This window comes from Erpetoichthys calabaricus, chromosome 18, assembly GCF_900747795.2.
Source record: "Erpetoichthys calabaricus chromosome 18, fErpCal1.3, whole genome shotgun sequence".
Classification (NCBI taxonomy): domain Eukaryota; kingdom Metazoa; phylum Chordata; class Cladistia; order Polypteriformes; family Polypteridae; genus Erpetoichthys; species Erpetoichthys calabaricus.
The window spans coordinates 67,338,681-67,357,094 of NC_041411.2; the positions used below are offsets into that span (position 1 = coordinate 67,338,681).

Sequence of the window (18,414 nt, forward strand, 5' to 3'; positions counted from 1 at the left end):
ATTTTGAATTAAATTTTCGTCAATATCGCATTGAATTTTGATTCTGTATTTGGACTTTCGTCGTGACAACATGATGTATAACTGCCTGTGATTGAATTTCGTTTCTTTCTCTCTATTAAATTAAACAACTTTTTCGAATGTTTGGCTCAGAGATTTGTCAATTGTCTTTGCAAAAGCTATTCTTACGGGAAACTGTTAACGTTTTTATGCGAATGGCATATCAAGATCTCCTTTGTTGTCTAATGTTATCCTCTGAAGATGTACTACGTTACCTTTCTTGGATACATCCTTCTTTCTACAGTAATTCGTGCGGTGGAAGACCGGACAGTGTTAACGGTTGTAGATATTCTTTGGGATATTGTAAGTTGTTGTTTTCATGTTCTGCACGATCACCACCAACTGTTTCAGCATAGTCTATTGATACACATTTAACCAATTGGCCGTGTAACCGATCAACATTTTTGGCGTTAATTTGTTTGACTTCATCATTTCTTGGTTCTAGGATTGCCCATGTACTCATTTCTTCTGTTGATAACACTTCGTAATGAAATTCTTCAATAAGATTTGGACATAATACATCTTCTTTTATTGGGAACTTAAAGTGAGGAAAACGTTGAAATTTATAAGAGCCGAGCGAGCAAGAACTGTGTCTGTCAAAAGCATTCACACAAATGAGAGGAGAGAGGACCGTGTGCGTGGTTGAATATGGTTGAGAGAAGGGTGGGACTTGAAAAATTTTCATGGCCAAAGTCTCGTCTTGTGGGATTTTTTTATATAATAGAGAGATATACTTCATTAATCCACGGTAGAAAATAATCTTTTCACATAACCTTTGGAGGTCAGAAGCATACACCATTTAGGTAAAATTCTTTTAATGCTTCTACATGAGGCCTGTTGAGATGAATACACAGTCAGCAGCAAAATTACCTATCTGGCAAGCACCTCTGAAAAAATGAACATGAATTACTGTGGGGAATCAGTGGGGGAACACGTTCATCTTAAATGAAGCATGACATTTTCCAGATACAGAAGCTAAAACACACTAACATTAAACCATACAGGGGGCAAACCTGATGACTGAAATGTGACTGCCAATTTCATATAAACATATCCCTCACAAGAGATTTTAGACATTTCTTATTACTTCCTTTCATTGTTGGCAATTCATTTATAAATTCTCACAACGCATTTTGTTTATTTGTAGCTGCAAAGCACTTAAACCAAAAAAGGCTTTCTTGCTTAAATTAGTTTTGAATTTTTATCCAAAAGTATATTTGAAGAACATAATTAACTGCATTAAAGGATATGTTCAGTGTGTTTTTAGTCAAATTTATTTGTTTGTAGCCACCGTATATATTAATTTGCCCCACAAAATTGTTTTCTAAAGTGAAGCATAGTTTATAAATTCAAAAAAATAAGCAATTAGCCATTGTGTTTTAGAATGGGTGTCGGGGTCCATCATTTTGGAGTAACGCGCTTTTTACCTCTACCCTATCCCCCAAATTTCAAACTCTTTTCTTGAAATGCCAAGTACCCTGGATTTTAAGTTGGTTCTCTCTTATTATACATGTAATATTTTTTTAAGATTGACTCAACATTTTTGAATTATGAGCAGTTTTTGGATCCCACCGTTACGACCCCCCGCCTCTACCTGAAGAAATGTTTGAAATGCCATATAGCTTATATTTAATGTTGGACCAATGGTAACCTACATGAAAAATTTTACAGAAATCAGTTTGTTGTTTTTTGTGTAATTGGTAAACAAACACAGAAACACTGTTGCATATGTGTGGCTGAGGACCACCTTCCTGGCTGTGGTGAGGTAAGCAGTTCCACCTCAGGACAACTGGGAATGCTGACCCTACTAGTAACTTCTCTTTCCCCTGTTGCATCTAAAAGCCACCCAATGAGGTCACCTAGCTCCGCCCACAACATGCTGAGAAGACTACACCCCTTCCAGTATATAAAAGAAAAACTCAGGGAACATGGCGTCATCATTTTACCCATAATACAGAGCCGGATTAAGAGCTTTGGGGGCCCGTAGCACATTTCAAATTTGGGGGCCCTTTTGGTCTGCATCATCTGAAGTTTAGATTCTGAACAGTTCAAACCGGACTAAATAATTATTTTACTCTCGATTATAATAAGAATCTTATAATATTTATGTGAATTTTATGTGTTGGGCCCCTAAAGTTTTGTTGTGTAAGAAATTTACAGTTTAAAAACGTAAAGATAATATTTTTAAAGACCAGTTTTTCAATGCTACACTTTTTCATTAAATATTGGGTCCACCATTTGGGGGCCCCCGAAATTGCGGGGCATATGCTACATGTGCCTATTGGTTAATCCGGCACTGCCGTAATCCAAGAAGACATGAGCTCCGATTCCATTGCTACCACTTATTTTGTTAAAAGGCTAACACTGGCCATATTTTCTTTGCTTTTTTTGCTGCTGCATGGCAGTAGGTTTGTTATTATTGACTAGGGGGCTCCGCCCCCTGCTCGCTTCGCTCGCCAACCCCTGGCGTTGGGGCATGACAAAGAGTGAGATGTATGAATTAGATATAGAATAGTGTGCAGGTTTGGATGATGCCTATATAAATAAAAAATAGAGTGTTTGGCATAGAGTAATGTTTTATTGGAATATTTCTTTGTATACAACATTAGTAGTAAAGATGGTGTCTTGTCTTTGAATGAGTCTTCCTTGGCATGGATCATTTTTAACTTTAACTTTAACGTCAGATGAACGTCGAACACGTGAGAAGGCAACATAAAGTTGTCCATGTCCAAAAACGGGTTCAGAGAGGTAGATGCCAACCTTGTCCATGGTTTGTCCTTGTGATTTGTTGATGGTCATGGCAAAGGCAGGTTTAATGGGGAATTGTTTCCGTTTAAGTGTAAAAGGTAATTCCAGGTCAGAACTCGTAAGGTCAATTCTAGGAATGAGAACAGTATTGTTAGCATGTGAATCTGAAAGAACTGTTGCTTGAATAACATTGTGTGTTATGGTGTTGACGACTAACCGTGTGCCATTGCATAAACCCTGTTTAGTGTTAAGGTTTCTTAATAGCATGATTATTGTTCCGTTTTTAAGGGTAAGGTTGTGTTGTGGTAATCCGGTTGGGTTAATAGTGTTCAAATATTCTATGGGGAAATTCAGATGTTCATTGTCGTCATCAGAGTCAACTTTGTCAGAGTTTAGAAAGAGCCGTGTCTCTCCAGGAAGTAATGAAATGACCTGGTTATTAATGTGATTAACATTAATATTTTTTGGACATAATATAGTGCGTTGTGTTAACCACATATGCGAAAGCAGTATGGGCCATTGCCTTTTGGTGGCCTGATATGTACTCCGGTAGATGCAAAAGCAAATGAACTATTGTAGGATCTAATGCAGTTCATAAAGTTTTTACTTTCAGGCACATCGTTAGTTATAAGCTTCTGTAGATATTCAGGATAAGAATGTAAAGGAGTCAGTCTAATCTGACCCTTTTGACAACAACGTGTAAATTCATTATTTGTATTGCCAGTTGTTTCTTCTGGGAAGTTAAGTGAATGACAATGATTGCAAATGACATTCATTAATCCCAATGAATTTTCCTCAATAGTGGACTCATTATTGAAGGCGTTGTCAGCCAACTGGCGTAAGCGTTTAGCAGACGTCTGACGTTGATGTCTGCGACGGGCATGTTTTGCTTGTGGTGTTTGAGTGCCGCGTTATTGCATGTCCATTATTTGTGACGCGCTATTTTTGATTTTTAATTGATTCGCCTCCGCTTTGCACCAAGTCCGTTTCACTCTACGTCGTGCATTGTTTGTATCGTGCCTTGTCCGTTTTTGTATGTCGGTCAGTTGAGCTTTCTGCTTTTGGAGTCTTGCTTGCTTGTTTTCTGGCCGGTCATATGCGCGTTGTACTCGTCTGCGTTCATTTATTCTGTCTCTTCGCTCCCTTTTTTGTATGTCTGAGACGCGAGCTCTTTCTTTTGAAATCGTGTTTGTTTCGATGCATCACTTTGAGACGCGCGCTGTATGCGTCTACGTTCAATGTGTCTGTCCATTTGGGGACGTCTCTGTAATGGGGTTACTTGAGCTTTGCGTTTTTTGATCCGAGACATTTTTTCTCACGGAGTTTCCGAAGCGCGTTGTATGCGCCGCCGTGTATTTTTTTGTTTCATTCATGTTCATGTGTTTGGTCCCGTTATCCGATCCGAATCGTTTTGTACCCGTGACCGTGTATTCATGACTTGTTTGTTCCTCAGCGTGCAAAATATGGATAAGTAATAAGGAGGATCGCACTCACTGTTAATATGGAGCCTTTTCTCCAGTTGAACGGTTAATAGTGCTTTATTTTAAGGAGATCCACCTATGCTGCCTAGTGTGAAGGTGTTGAGATGACGTATGTTTAATATGGACGTTTCCTTTAGATATGTGGCTTTGGGTGTCACTTCTTATTGATGTGGGGGGGGGGGGGGGTGGCTGAGGATTGTTGTTGCGCGAGCGTCTTCTTTCGTTTTGTGTTCCAGGGGCTTGTTGAATCCCCCTCTTTGTTTGTGTCCCGTCCGTTGCTTGTAGGGTGTGTGGGGTGGTTTTGTGTTCTTTTTTTTGTGTTCCAGGGGCTTGTTAAATCCCCCTCTTGGTGTGTGTCCCGTCCGGTGCCTGTAGGGGGGGGGGGGGCCTTGCTGTTGTGCGCGAGCGTCTTCTTTTTTTTTGTGTGCTAGTTTCGTGTGCAATAGGTTTCGTGCGGCGCCTGCCTTTGACTACTTTTTTCTTTGCCTTTTCCTTTTTTCTGTGCTTGCGGCGTCTCATTTCTTTGTCTTCTTTTTTCTTTGCTCACTCCTTTTTTCTGTGGTCTTGTCCGCCTCTCGCGGCCCCTCATCCGCCTCTCGCGGCCCCTCATTTCTTGCGCCTGCGCAGTACATCTTTTTGCGGCTACGGCCCATGGCCGGATGTCCCTGCGTCCATCCGGTTTAGCATTCTCGGTTAGTAATATGGATAAGGGTGACTGGGCTGGTACTCCAACCTTTTACCTGCCTACTCCAGGCCACGCTACAAAACAAATGGACACGGTGTGATGTGAGGGTTATAAATGAGGCCTTTAGTGTGCAAAACAGATAAAACAAATCAAATGAAGATGAAAACTTCAAAAGTCAGGCACAGGGTATTAAGGTATTATTTAGATGGGTTTGATATTGTTGTATGTTTATTAATGTTTATTGTTCATTTATTGCTATCATTTTATTTAGCACTTTCTGCCTGCTGTGTTATTTTTACCAATTACTGTGTTTTTAAAGCCTGTTTCTGCGCCAATAGTTCTAGCAACAAATATCTTCATTATTTTGTGTGGTACATTGCCAATAAGCTGAACTGATTTGAATTAAAATTAAATGTTTCACAAACACTTTACAGTGGCATTGCCTTGGTGTAAATAAATATGGAAAAACTGTCTTTTGGAATTTCAACATGGCTAAGCATAGGCCAAGATGAGACAAAATGATGTACAGTCGACCCTTGATATACGACCGGCCTGACATGCGAACAACTTGCTTTACGACCAGAATTTTTGTTCTGAATTACGACCAACATCTTGCGTTACGACTCGAATGCGGTCACGTGTATCCGCTTGTGTGATTGTAAATAAACAGCCGAGTGCGTTTGTAAGTGTCAGTCGGAGCCCAGATACGTGTGTTTGTGGACGTAATTTCGGTCAGTGCAGTGATTTATATAATTTATTTTGATAATTGCTAAGGAAGGAAGCAAAGGTAATGAAGGTAAAGAAAGCGATCACAATCAAAACGAAGACGGAAATTGTGTGGAAATATGAGAGTGGCGTTCGGGTGACCGATCTCGCTAATATGTACAGCATGTCGAAATCCACCATCTCGACAATTTTACAAGGAAAAGATTTGTATAAGGAAACTCCTTCCAAACAATAACCACCTTCCATTTCATTCTCCTCCTCCTTCCTTCCTGCAAGCCAAAGATGTCAACTTAAATGGTGAGTACAGTATGAAATTGTTGTTTCTGGTAGGCTAGGCACTTTTTATAACTTTTTGGTTAGTACATTAGAAAAAGTATTGGTGTTTTTGGTAAATTATGCACATTATACAACCCTTTTCTATTAAAAAAAGTTAAGTAAGTGTTGCAGTGGGAGGTTCGGAACGCATTAAGGGAATTTCCATTATTTCTTATGGGAAAAATAGTCTTGACTTACAACCAACTTGAGTTACAACCAGCCCTCGCAAACAAATTGAGTTTGTAAGACAAGGGTCCACTGTACTCTTAGACAAGAGCTGTAATCCAGCAAGACAATAAAACAGATTAACTGAGAAAAAGATGTTGCACGACATATATGTGCTTTGGCCGCTAGAAAACTCTGCGTTTGCTGAAGGGGTCCCTCAGTCATCACCAGTGCACTCCTGCTGCCTGATGGGATTTGTAGTCCCCATGTCAGTTCTTGCTTTGCGGTTGCCCTCTTTTCATTATAACCCTGCTACATACACACCATGTAGCCCACATTTTAAGTTGGACCAATGTCTACAAATACAGTTTGCTGAAAACTGGTTCAACTGCGCATGGCTGGTGAACAACCAGACATCCAAACAGCTTATGATTTTATTGATATACTGTAGATCAGTGTTTTTGATCTAGTGTGCTGCAGCACAGTAACATGCCCTGAGAGCTACCTGGGTGTGCCGCAGAGATAATAGTGTAGCACACTTTGGTGTGAGCCTGAGAGGGAAAACTCCACAGGTGGTCAAGACCTGTCTGAAGAGGATAGCTGGCATACAAGCAGCTCTGTGGGTGCCTTGTTAGAGCACTTTGGATGTGTGCAAGAATCCATCTGCCCTGGGTGTGTTATTGCCAGCAAGCCTCACTGAGTTGGTGGATAGTGGGTATACGGGTTGCCTCTGAGACAGAGTGGTGCAGGCAAAGGGGTGATGCAGCTTGGACATGCCACCAAAGTGCTCACTAAGTGCCATGTCTGCAAATGCTGATCTCGGAGGTCCTCTTTTACCAGCTTCTCATTGGACAGTCGAGCATGTGTAAGAGATGTACTTGTGTTTGTGGTTTGTGAAACAGTGCTGTACCTTGGGATGATTTTGGTTACAAAAAGTGTGCCACTACAGAAAAAAAAGGTTAGAAAATGATAATATAGATAAATAAACTAAAAGGAGCTGCAAGTCCGGCACTGCTTAATACACAGTTCTACTATTGACACCACTAAATTCTGACAAAAACTCTTCACAGCATAATGTTTGTCTTCTGTGTTAAAGGTCAGTTCAAGGCAGATAACATCACATCCCCTACTGCTTTGAAATATTTTAGTTACTTTACGTAAAATTCCAGGATATCAGTATAAATGAAATTTCCCTTATCAAAGCATGTTTTGGCTGTCTGTTAACACTCTTGTACTGGACGGCATAATTACTTCCTTTTATTTACACAGGATACAAGGTTTTTTTGTATAATTGTAAAATGTTTCCTAGATCCCAGTCCTTTGCAGTTCCCTTTATTTGAAGTAGTCTCTGATGAACTCCTGTTAAAGTTTAACACACACTAGAATCAGCAAATTCCTGAAGCACACTTGGGTGAGCGGAATACGGCCTTCGTCCCACAGACGTGTATGTTGGGTTGACTCGGAACTGGATGGGTCTGTGCATGGCTGGGCTTTACAAGGTGCCCCTTCCAAAGGTTGATTCCTGCCCTGATCCCAAATGCTGCCAATCTTTGGCCTTCCAGAACTCGGAATTTGATAGCAGGATTGAACATCTGAATTGGGTCCTGCCATTAATGGAAGATAAATGAATTCTTCAATTGTGAAAATCTTGGGATGGAGTTAGTGAGCGTTTATAAAAAATTAAAAAAAATAAAAAATAATAGTTAATTCCACGCGGATAAAATTATAGTTGTGTTGGATGAGCTAAAATATTGTGCACCTTACCAATGTCTGTCCATTTTTGAGCCTGCTTATTTCAGGGAGTGTGAAGCGGCCAGGATGAGGTTCAGCACCTCTAAGTCTGAGGTCATGGGCCTCAAGCAGAAAAGGGTGGAGTGCCCACTTTAGGGCGAGGAGGAGAGGCTACCTCAAGTGGAAGAGTTTAAGTATCTTGGGGTCTTGTTCTCAAATGAGGGAAGAAGAGAGTGGGAGATTGACAGGCAGATCGGAACAACATCTGCAGATACAATAGATGGATAGATTTTAGACTTTATTTGTCCCCAGGTGGAAATTTGGCTTTAAAAAATTAGACAGGTAAATAAATATATACACACACATTATGGGCAAACACACCAGAATAACTGAAGAAGGAAAAATAAACTTCCAACTTGGCAGTCCCAGTCCTAGTGATGCATTACGGAGACATATTGTTGTTGGTATAAAGAAGTCCCCAGTCATATTTCTTGACACACTTATGCTGAATGATTTGTTGATTTCAAGTCATTAATATTAGTATGTCAGAGAGGGGATGTGCAGCATTGTTCATAATGGCACTCAGCTTTGTTTTAATTTTCTCCTTCACTAGTACCTCCTGTGGGCCCAGAGTGCGCCTCATAACTGACCCCACCCTTTTAATTTATGTGGATGTTCTACTGGTTAGTCATGATGAAGAATCCTGACCAAAGTTGTAGATTGTACATTAATTTTATAATTCTCTAAATTATGAAATAATTTATTCATAACTTTTTTTTTGTCTAGAAACCTGTTGTTCATCTCATTCCTCACTTGCTCGAGTCCGGACGTGGGAAATGTCCATTCAGCCCTGAGGAATCTTTCACAGCTCTGCTCACCAGTAAGAATATTTAATAAATTACATTATTAGAGTTCTCCTCATGATGAAATACATTAATCTTTTTAAGCATTTTGTGTTCAAGGAGCTGCCAAACTGTACTATAATTATAGCATATTTTGTATAACATTTTTGCATACAGGTTGATGCTACTAGATAAGGAGACAGATTCTGTATATTCATTGAAATAGCTCTGAATTAGCACTTTAGTTGTGAATAAACCCACCAATGTTCTTTTGAAAGAGCACTGCACACAGCTAGCATGACTCTGAACGCAGTTTGAGTATTGTGGAATCTGCCAGTGAAGTTCTGCACAGTCCACACCTTGGAACATTTTGATACCAGGTCATATATTACAATAAAGTCCCTTGATTGCACGTTTTCATACACTAAATACTCAACAAACCGGTAATGGATTATGCCAGTGTTATCACGATGGTCTCTAGGACGAAAACAATTCCTGTCATGAACATGCGCCCCTTGAGGCTTCCTCTTGACTAACAGACTCCCTATGGGTCTGGTTTCACCGCTAGGAGTTCATGTCCACCAGGCTGAAAAGAGCACCATGGGGTCAGTATCAGTCTCAACCCCTTGACCTTACCATGGGCCAAAGAAGCAATTCAATGGAAATTAATCTACGTTAGAGGGCTTCTAAAGTAGTCTATCCAGCAGAGAGCGGTCTTTCTCCCTGAAATGTGTTTCTTAATGCAGAATTAATTAGAACCAAATACTAAACCTTTTGTACTTAATTAGAAGAGAGAGAGAAAGATGGTACAAAAAGAGATATATGTATTTAACTTAACATTCCCAGAAATATTATGCATAACCCTGTTACTTCTGTTTATTATGTATCTTATTTTATGTTCATATATTTTATTTCTATTTATGTTTTTATGTAAATTGTTTTGTTCTTCTTTTATTCTATAATTGTACAGCACTTTGGCCACAGCAAAATGTGCTATATAAATAAACTGACATTGACATTGACATATTTAGGCCGGAGAGAAGCATTAGGACATCTCAGCTAAGTGGGAGAATGCTGACAAAATCAGATGCCCCATCCAGCAGCTAGGAATGTCGGTGGCAGAGTGACGTCTCTGACGTCATGGTAGATTCTTGTCATTATAAACACTCACATAATTACATATTCATAGAATTCATGTCAGAACTGGCTGGTTATTAATACCTTCATAAACACTGGGCTCTGTAACAATATTGGTTAAGCAGACATTAGCACTTCTCAAAAACAACCTGCTTGTGTCCTTCACATGTGTTCTGCCTATGTCCCTAACCTGACTTACAGCTGTCATTTGTCAGTCTCCCTGGCTGTCTCTTAGCTGATTTGCATGGATTTGTGAAATTTTTTTAAATTACTTTGGCACAAATAATCTTGAAATATGTACTGGTATCTTAATGTCTGGGCGGCACGGTGGTACAGTGGTAGCGCTGCTGCCTCGCAGTTAGGAGGTCCTCCCTGCGTGGAGTTTGCATGTTCTCCCCGTGTCTGCGTGGGTTTCCTCCGGGCGCTCCGGTTTCCTCCCACAGTCCAAAGACATGCAGGTTAGGTGGATTGGCGATTCTAAATTGGCCCTAGTGTGTGCTTGGTGTGTGTCCTGCGGTGGGTTGGCACCCTGCCCGGGATTGGTTCCTGCCTTGTGCCCTGTGTTGGCTGGGATTGGCTCCAGCAGACCCCCGTGACCCTGTGTTCGGATTCAGCAGGTTGGAAAATGGATGGATGGATGGATCTTAATGTCTTTGGAGGAGTATATGATCACAAGGGGAAGACCATAAGATTTTTGTGCTATGCACCCAATAAATAGACCACTTACTTTGTGTCACAACCTAATGCTTTCCCTCTCTCACATTCTCATCTTGAATCGTACAAGAATTGGGATATTGTTTTGCAGCTAAAAACTTTGTACACATTTACTCTATAATATGTCCAAATATGGAGCACTACAATTTGTAGAGTTCTTTTTAATTAAGGACTGAACTAAATTGCTAACCAAGGTATATTTTCATAAAGTGGCCTTCTTTCAAAGCATTGTAGTTCTTTTGCTTAGCACTACCTTACTGAAATGCTTAAACATTGATTAAATACTTACCAGCATATTAAGAAAATACAACCTTTGATACTCTCAAGATGTGTTACTAAGTGCCGTTGTTTGTTTCACCCAGCTGAAGGACTGTATGCCGGAACATCTGTGGATTTCATGGGTACGAATGCAGCCATTTTTCGGACAACTGTCCAAGGAAGGAATCAACATTACATCCGCACTGAGGCCAATCAAGACAACTGGTTAAATGGTAAGGGAGACGGGGGGGTCACAAGACCACCAAGTGATGGTCAAAAACTGTCACTGCTATGAATTGGAGCTCAAATAGTCCTTCCATGGGTTTCAAAATGAAAGTCTGTTTCTTTTTTGAATGTTTGAAAGTCACTGAAAAAAATACCAGGTTTAGATTGTGTCTGCTATTCATTGAGGTGGTTTCATCACAAAGTCTTCTTTTGCTACTTAGGCACAACCAATAATAATAAATTGTTATAATAACATTTTTGAGCCTTCTAATTTAGGGATGTGAAGCCTCTGTGCTGCGGAGGGAATAAGAGAGAAGAATGTTAGCATCTGCACCCTCTTTCAACCCGAAGCGGTTTTGCATACATACCTCTGATCAGCCCAGCGAGTGATCCACAGAGACGTGATAGCGCCTTTAGCTTGCATGCCTATGTGCCATGGTGTTTATCTGCAGCTCAACTGGTCTGTGTTCAAGATTACTTCTTGGTTCAGCTTCTTGTATTCTTTATAGGAGAGGGTTATGTGACCCAACAAAAGGACAGATGCAAACAACTGTTGGCACGTATTTCCTGGTCTTTGTCATTCTTGCATTCTGTGTCCCACACTTGACCCTCAGCAGATGTTGCTGCAGTTATTCTTCTTTCTATTATGATGTTCTTTGTCACATAATAAGCCTCTGCGATTTGCTTGACTCTTAACAGTTTCACTGCTCTTGTCATTCTATCTTCCATGTTACCTGCTTTTACAGTCTCTTTGCTGTTATAAATTCATGACCACAAATCACTTTCCTGAGGTTGCAGCTACCTGATTTTTTGAATTTCTAGAAAGTATCAGGTCATAAACTTTCATTTAAGACCAAGATATAAGTTCTAGTCTTAGAAGTTCACAAGTAATCATGTGACAGATAGACAGGCCTTAGCATTTTTTATAAACAAAATTATTACTAAATTTCAAGCTTGAGACAAATCAACAAATCTATCTATCTATCTATCTATCTATCTATCTATCTATCTATCTATCTATCTATCTATCTATCTATCTATCTATCTATCTATCTATCTATCTTATCCTGCCTACTATACTAAAATCTATCTATCTATCTATCTATCTATCTATCTATCTATCTATCTATCTATCTATCTATCTATCTATCTATCTATCTATCTATCTATCTATCTTATCCTGCCTACTATACTAAAATCTATCTATCTATCTATCTATCTATCTATCTATCTATCTATCTATCTATCTATCTATCTATCTATCTATCTATCTATCTATCTATCTATCTTATCCTGCCTACTATACTAAAATCTATCTATCTATCTATCTATCTATCTATCTATCTATCTATCTATCTATCTATCTATCTATCTATCTATCTATCTATCTATCTATCTATCTATCTATCTTATCCTGCCTACTATACTAAAATCTATCTATCTATCTATCTATCTATCTATCTATCTATCTATCTATCTATCTATCTATCTATCTATCTATCTATCTATCTATCTATCTATCTTTCTATCTATCTATCTATCTATCTTATCCTGCCTACTATACTAAAATCTATCTATCTATCTATCTATCTATCTATCTATCTATCTATCTATCTATCTATCTATCTATCTATCTATCTATCTATCTATCTATCTATCTATCTATCTATCTATCTATCTTATCCTGCCTACTATACTAAAATCTATCTATCTATCTATCTATCTATCTATCTATCTATCTATCTATCTATCTATCTATCTATCTATCTATCTATCTATCTATCTATCTATCTATCTATCTATCTATCTATCATATAGTTACTAATAATAATTATTATGTGTGATATTTTCTCATTGTCTATGTAAGTTTTTTCCTACCACATCCCACAGATGTTCATATTAAGTTAAATGTCAACAGTACAGGGGTGTGCATAAATACAGTACGGCCTGTGATGTCCTATCCAAGGTTCTCTCCTTCTTAGCCCCAGATAGACTTTAACCTCCTCACGATCATGAATTGCTAAAGTGAGGGTGAGTGTTACTCTACAGGATTTTAAAATGTAATTGTAAATATCAAAAATAAGAATTATGATAAAAAAAATAGATGACTTGCTGTAATCAAATGACTAGCTCTAATGTTGTACTTTGTTAACTTGGCACTGAGTATAACGTCTTCTTAGAAATTGCATAATATTTCCAGTGGAATCTCCCCCCAAAACAGATCTATTTTTTTAACTCTCAAGATTCTCAATATTTTAAAATGAGTTCCTTCTTGTTTTTGATTATTGGGAAATATTAAAGCACATTCCTTGGCACAGTAGCTCAGCAGTTAGTATTGATGCCAGACAGACCTAGAGGCCTGGATTTGATTCTCAGCCCATTATCCACCACAATTGTCTTCTTGGGTTTCTCTGACTTCCTCCCTTCACCTTCACTTTCACTCAGTGTATCATGGTGAGGGCTGTGATTGCAGTATGCTGAGCTGGACAGACCAGGTCACTCTATTCTTGACAACTTCTTTCAGCTATTGATGGAATATTCCTAGATGATCCCATGGCAGGTAATAGATATCATCCTTCCAGCAAGTTTCATTCTTTATTAACTCATATTAGTTTGACTGTAAACTGTAAACTGACCTGTTATGGGCAATGGTGCATGTAAACATGCCCTCTGTCGAACTTGGTGCCCCTCTGTTTTTTTGGATCTGCCTTACACTTGACGCTTTGGTATCCACCAAGCATATAGGTAGAAAAGCAGTGTTGAGTAAATGTGAAGAAGTCAGTCAGTCATTTTCTAACCTGCTAGGTCCCGAACAAGGTCAAGCACAAGACAGGAACAAACCCTGGACAGGGTGAACACTCATACACACACACGCACACACACACAAACACCAACAACACACTAGGGACAATTTTAGGATCACCAATGCACCTAATCTGAATGTTTTTGGACTGTGGAAGTAAACTGGAGCACCCGGAGGAAAAGAACATGTAAACTCCATACTAGGATGACCCAGGACGCAAACCCTGGTCTCCTTACTGTGCCATCATGCCACCCATGTAAGGATGTTTAAAACCCATTTACAGTGATTTGAGTGCCCCTCATTTTATCTCTAAATATTAATTTGGTTTGCATCTGCCTTGGCCTTCCAGTAATGTACCTGCTATGAAGGACCTCAGTCCTTTGGGGGATTGAAACCTGTCAAATTTGCAATTTTCATTTTGTCTTGTCACCAAGATTTTACATAGATAGATAGATAGATAGATAGATAGATAGATAGATAGATAGATAGATAGATAGATAGATAGATAGATAGATAGATAGATAGATAGATAGATAGATAGATAGAACTTTATTTGTCCCCAGTGGAAATTTCTGATGTGTGGAATGGTAGTGTTGTTTATTAATTTTTATTGACTTTTCATAATTATTAATAAGTGTGTTCTCTTTTAGGAATTCTATGAAAATGAATTGTACTGCAGCATTCTAAACAGATGGAAAACACACTTTCCGGACAGAGTTTCTTTACTTGCTCAAAGTTAAACTTAGGCACTTAAGATATATTATATTCACCTCATTAAATAATAATGTTACTAGTTTTTCTATGTTCTGTTCTTATGTGTCTAGAGGCATTTCATTTAGATGAAAAGATATAAGGCATATTTAAAAAAAAAAAAAAAAAGAAAAGAATCATTTGTGCAGTCTCTTGCCAATTTGGGATAGGCCTTACCAATTACCTGCTGCCACCCATCCTCCTTTTTAAAGTTCCAAAATGATTAATCACTGGAAATGATGTGGGCGTGTTGGGGGAATTAGAGGACCTGTCAAATTCAGTCTGTACAGTACTCTGTTTTTGAGGTCTGGTAATTTTTAATTTAAAAATAATTCCTCCAAGTACTGCTATTTATAACAGTTTAGCAATAGGACTGCATAAATACAAACTAGATAGATAGATAGATAGATAGATATTGTCCAGCAGGAAATTTAGCTTTTCCAGAAACTCAAGAAATCTTCTATACATTATAATAAAATTCTACAGTCTGTGTGTGTCTGGTACTACCAAGCAATCCCATTATTCAGTTTGGCTTTGGTCTGACTGGTTAGTTTGGTTTTGCTGACTCAGTGGTGTGGACAATGGCACTATAATTTACAGGTGCAAAGTTTAACTCCTGATGATGATGATAAAGAAGTTAAAATGGACCATTTCAGTGAGAACAAAGTGAACAGTGACATTGGGTTGCAAAATACTAATGAGGTACAATCCGCAAGAATATGAATGATATTTTCACATGGGGGCCCAGATTGACTTCCCCAGAGGTTCTCCTTTCTCTCATGTCTGGATAACCTAATGTTAGGTTAATGTGGCCATTGGTTAGTGTACCCTGTGATAGTGTGGTATCCTATCCAAGGTTAGTTCTTGCCTTCTACCTAGCATTTTCAGGATACATTCTAGCTCCTCATGATCCTGTAATTAAAATAGCAGATAAAATCCATGGAAGGATTCACTTCAAATGAAGGAGATGGTTGGAATGAAAAACTTCAATGTAAAGTCCCCATTGCGGTTAATATAATGTAATCCTGCATCTACTAATTACCACATCTTACATTCGTTTTGGTCTTTTCTTTTGACACAGACCCGCAGTTCATAGGATCCTTCTCCATCCCTGACACCCGCAGTCCGGATGATGATAAGATCTACTTATTTTTTAAAGAAATGGCTGTGGAATCCAACCAGTGGGATAAGCGTATCTTTAGTAGGGTGGCCCGAGTCTGTAAGGTCAGTATAATAGATTCACTATGTGTTTCAACATTTCTCTTTTTTGGGGTATACTTGCATGCAATGCTAAGCACCTTGTCAGCTTGTACTGAATATAACTCTGTTTATCAACATGAAACGACCTAGGACCCAGTGAATCTATTTTGTTGAAATTTGGTACATTTACAGTATTTTTTAGTAAACTTTAATTTTCATCGAGATACTTCTAATAAATCTTTATGTATTTATTTCTCAACTCATCTCATTTTATGAAACCAATTTTCAAGGGTCGCAATGGCAACAGGCCAAGCAGGTCAGCCCAGACTTCCCTGTACCCAGCTACAATTTTCAGCTCTCCCTTTTAAATTCCCAGGTGTTTCCAAGCCAGCCAAGAGATATATATATATATATATATATAGATATATATATATATAACATGTATTTTTTTAAATTTCGAAACTCCCATTTAAAAGGCATTTAATTTTAAACATGAAAACCTCAATTACTGAATAATTTATTGCTTCATATTTACCTTGAGAGAGATTATTTCATGCTATATGTTCCTATCTCTTTCTTTGTGGAAGTAAATAAACAAAACTTAAAAATGCTCTAAGTTTAAAAACAGTTCACAGAGTCCTCAAATGGACTGAATGTAATGGCAGGCATATGGTAAAAGAAGCAGGCACTCACAGATAAAGATATGGGGTACCAGCCAGTGATCCCCATATAATAAAATGAAAAAAACACAAGTTGTAATAAATTGAAAATTAAGGTAATGTCTTTCCAGGCGTTAGCTAGACTGTCAAATAGTAGAGATGTAGGTCTTTGTACGGGTTGCAGAGTGGAAGCAGAAGTATTACCAGAGATCCTTGACTTTCAGAGCTTCAAGTCTGCAGATATAAGAAGAGAAGATGTGAATGACAGCACCCTCTCCTGACTTGGAGTGGTATTACAATCAATACACCAGCCCTGAGAATGCACTCTACTCACACGTGTGTCACAGTGCCTTTCCTATCTTTTGTAATTCAAAGCATTTTAGAGACAAATAACAGATGATGGGTTTCTAAAATTCCAGTAACACAACCCATTGTGAACAGATTTGAAATTTTCTATATTAATTGTCAAACAAAAACCAAAAGACAATATGGTGCTTCCCATATACACAATTCCTTATGTTTTGTTCTGGTTGTTATTATAATGTTTTAGCATTATCATACTTACATTTTAAGTTTAATCCATTGAATTTGCCATTTGTAGCTTCCCTGCTTTAGGAGCAGTCCATGAGATTGAGCTTTTGTCTTAATTAGGAAATTAGAGTAGCAAGTATGCCTCCAGCTCTTTTAGAGACATTTCCAGGCTTTTAACAGGACATTTGTAAATTGGGATGGATGGGGTTACTCACTTGTATTACTAATCCTGTATTCTGAAGCTTTCATGGCTTGCTTTATGGATTCAGGTAAATTGACGTGACCTCTGTTCATTTTCTCAGTGTCTTTTCTATGCACTCATTTATTCTGACTGATTACATTTGTTAAAACCCCATTCTCTGTCCCAACCCCCTCCACCTCCAAACACTTGTACATGTCTTAATGATGCCTGACATTGTTTCCAGAATTAAACTCATTTGCCTAGAGTGTTACGCTCTCAACATTCCTCACTTCTTTTTTGTGGCTTTCAGAATGATGTCGGAGGAAAACGCAGCCTGATTAACAGATGGACCACATTTCTGAAAGCTCGGCTCGTCTGCTCTGTACCAGGGCCTAATGGCATGGAGACTTACTTTGATGAACTGGGTAGGTGTGTAGGAATTATTTTAAGATTCCAGCCTGTAGTTTATCATACTAGAGTTGAGCTGCCTGCCTACCTAAAGGCACTTCTTTGAAAAGAAACGAAGTGTAAAGTATAGAAATAATGATGTTTATTAACAAATTTATACAAAATCAAGCTTAATGTATTGTTTAGTGAAAAGGGAATACAATTAAGAATTTAAGCAGTGGGACAAATCAACATATAACCTTGATTTTCATAAATGGCTTCTACAGTGGTTTTATTGTTAGCACAACTTCAGAAACCTCCCCATCATGATCCCCATCTACTGTAGGCTGAATTTGCACTTTATTCTGGTGGATGTGTAGGTTTTCTTGGGACATTCCAGTTAAGATACACACCCTGAGAATTTGTACATCGGAATAATTGGTCACTCTGTATGCATGAATACTTGTGCGTGAGTGTGCGTGTGCCCAAGTGCTGAAATCCTATCCAGGATGGGATCCTCACTTGTTACTACAGCTCACCACCACACTATAAAGGGGAGAGTAAGTTCAGAAAGCTGACAGCATGATGAGCAATGAAGAGGTGATCTTGTATAAGTCTTAGTTTTCCTTTGGAGTTCTACATAGATGGATAGATAGAAAATAGGTATGAAAGGCACTATATGATAGATAGATAGATAGATAGATAGATAGATAGATAGATAGATAGATAGATAGATAGATAGATAGATAGATAGATAGATAGATAGATAGATAGATAGATAGATAGATAGATAGATAGATAGATAGATAGATAGATAGA

General features: G+C 38.4%; 1 protein-coding gene across 2 annotated transcripts in view; it reads left to right on the plus strand.

Moving 5' to 3' along the window:
- The window catches only part of si:dkey-49n23.1 (semaphorin-3D), a 321,365-nt gene that overhangs the window by 256,767 nt on the left and 46,184 nt on the right, over positions 1 to 18,414 (plus strand). For both annotated transcript variants that reach the window (XM_028824096.2, XM_028824097.2), the window contains exons 6-9: positions 8,695 to 8,788; positions 10,964 to 11,092; positions 15,719 to 15,861; positions 17,519 to 17,633. In XM_028824096.2, coding sequence (XP_028679929.2) covers positions 8,695 to 8,788; positions 10,964 to 11,092; positions 15,719 to 15,861; positions 17,519 to 17,633 — 481 coding nt within the window. The remainder of the gene's footprint in view (positions 1 to 8,694; positions 8,789 to 10,963; positions 11,093 to 15,718; positions 15,862 to 17,518; positions 17,634 to 18,414) is intronic.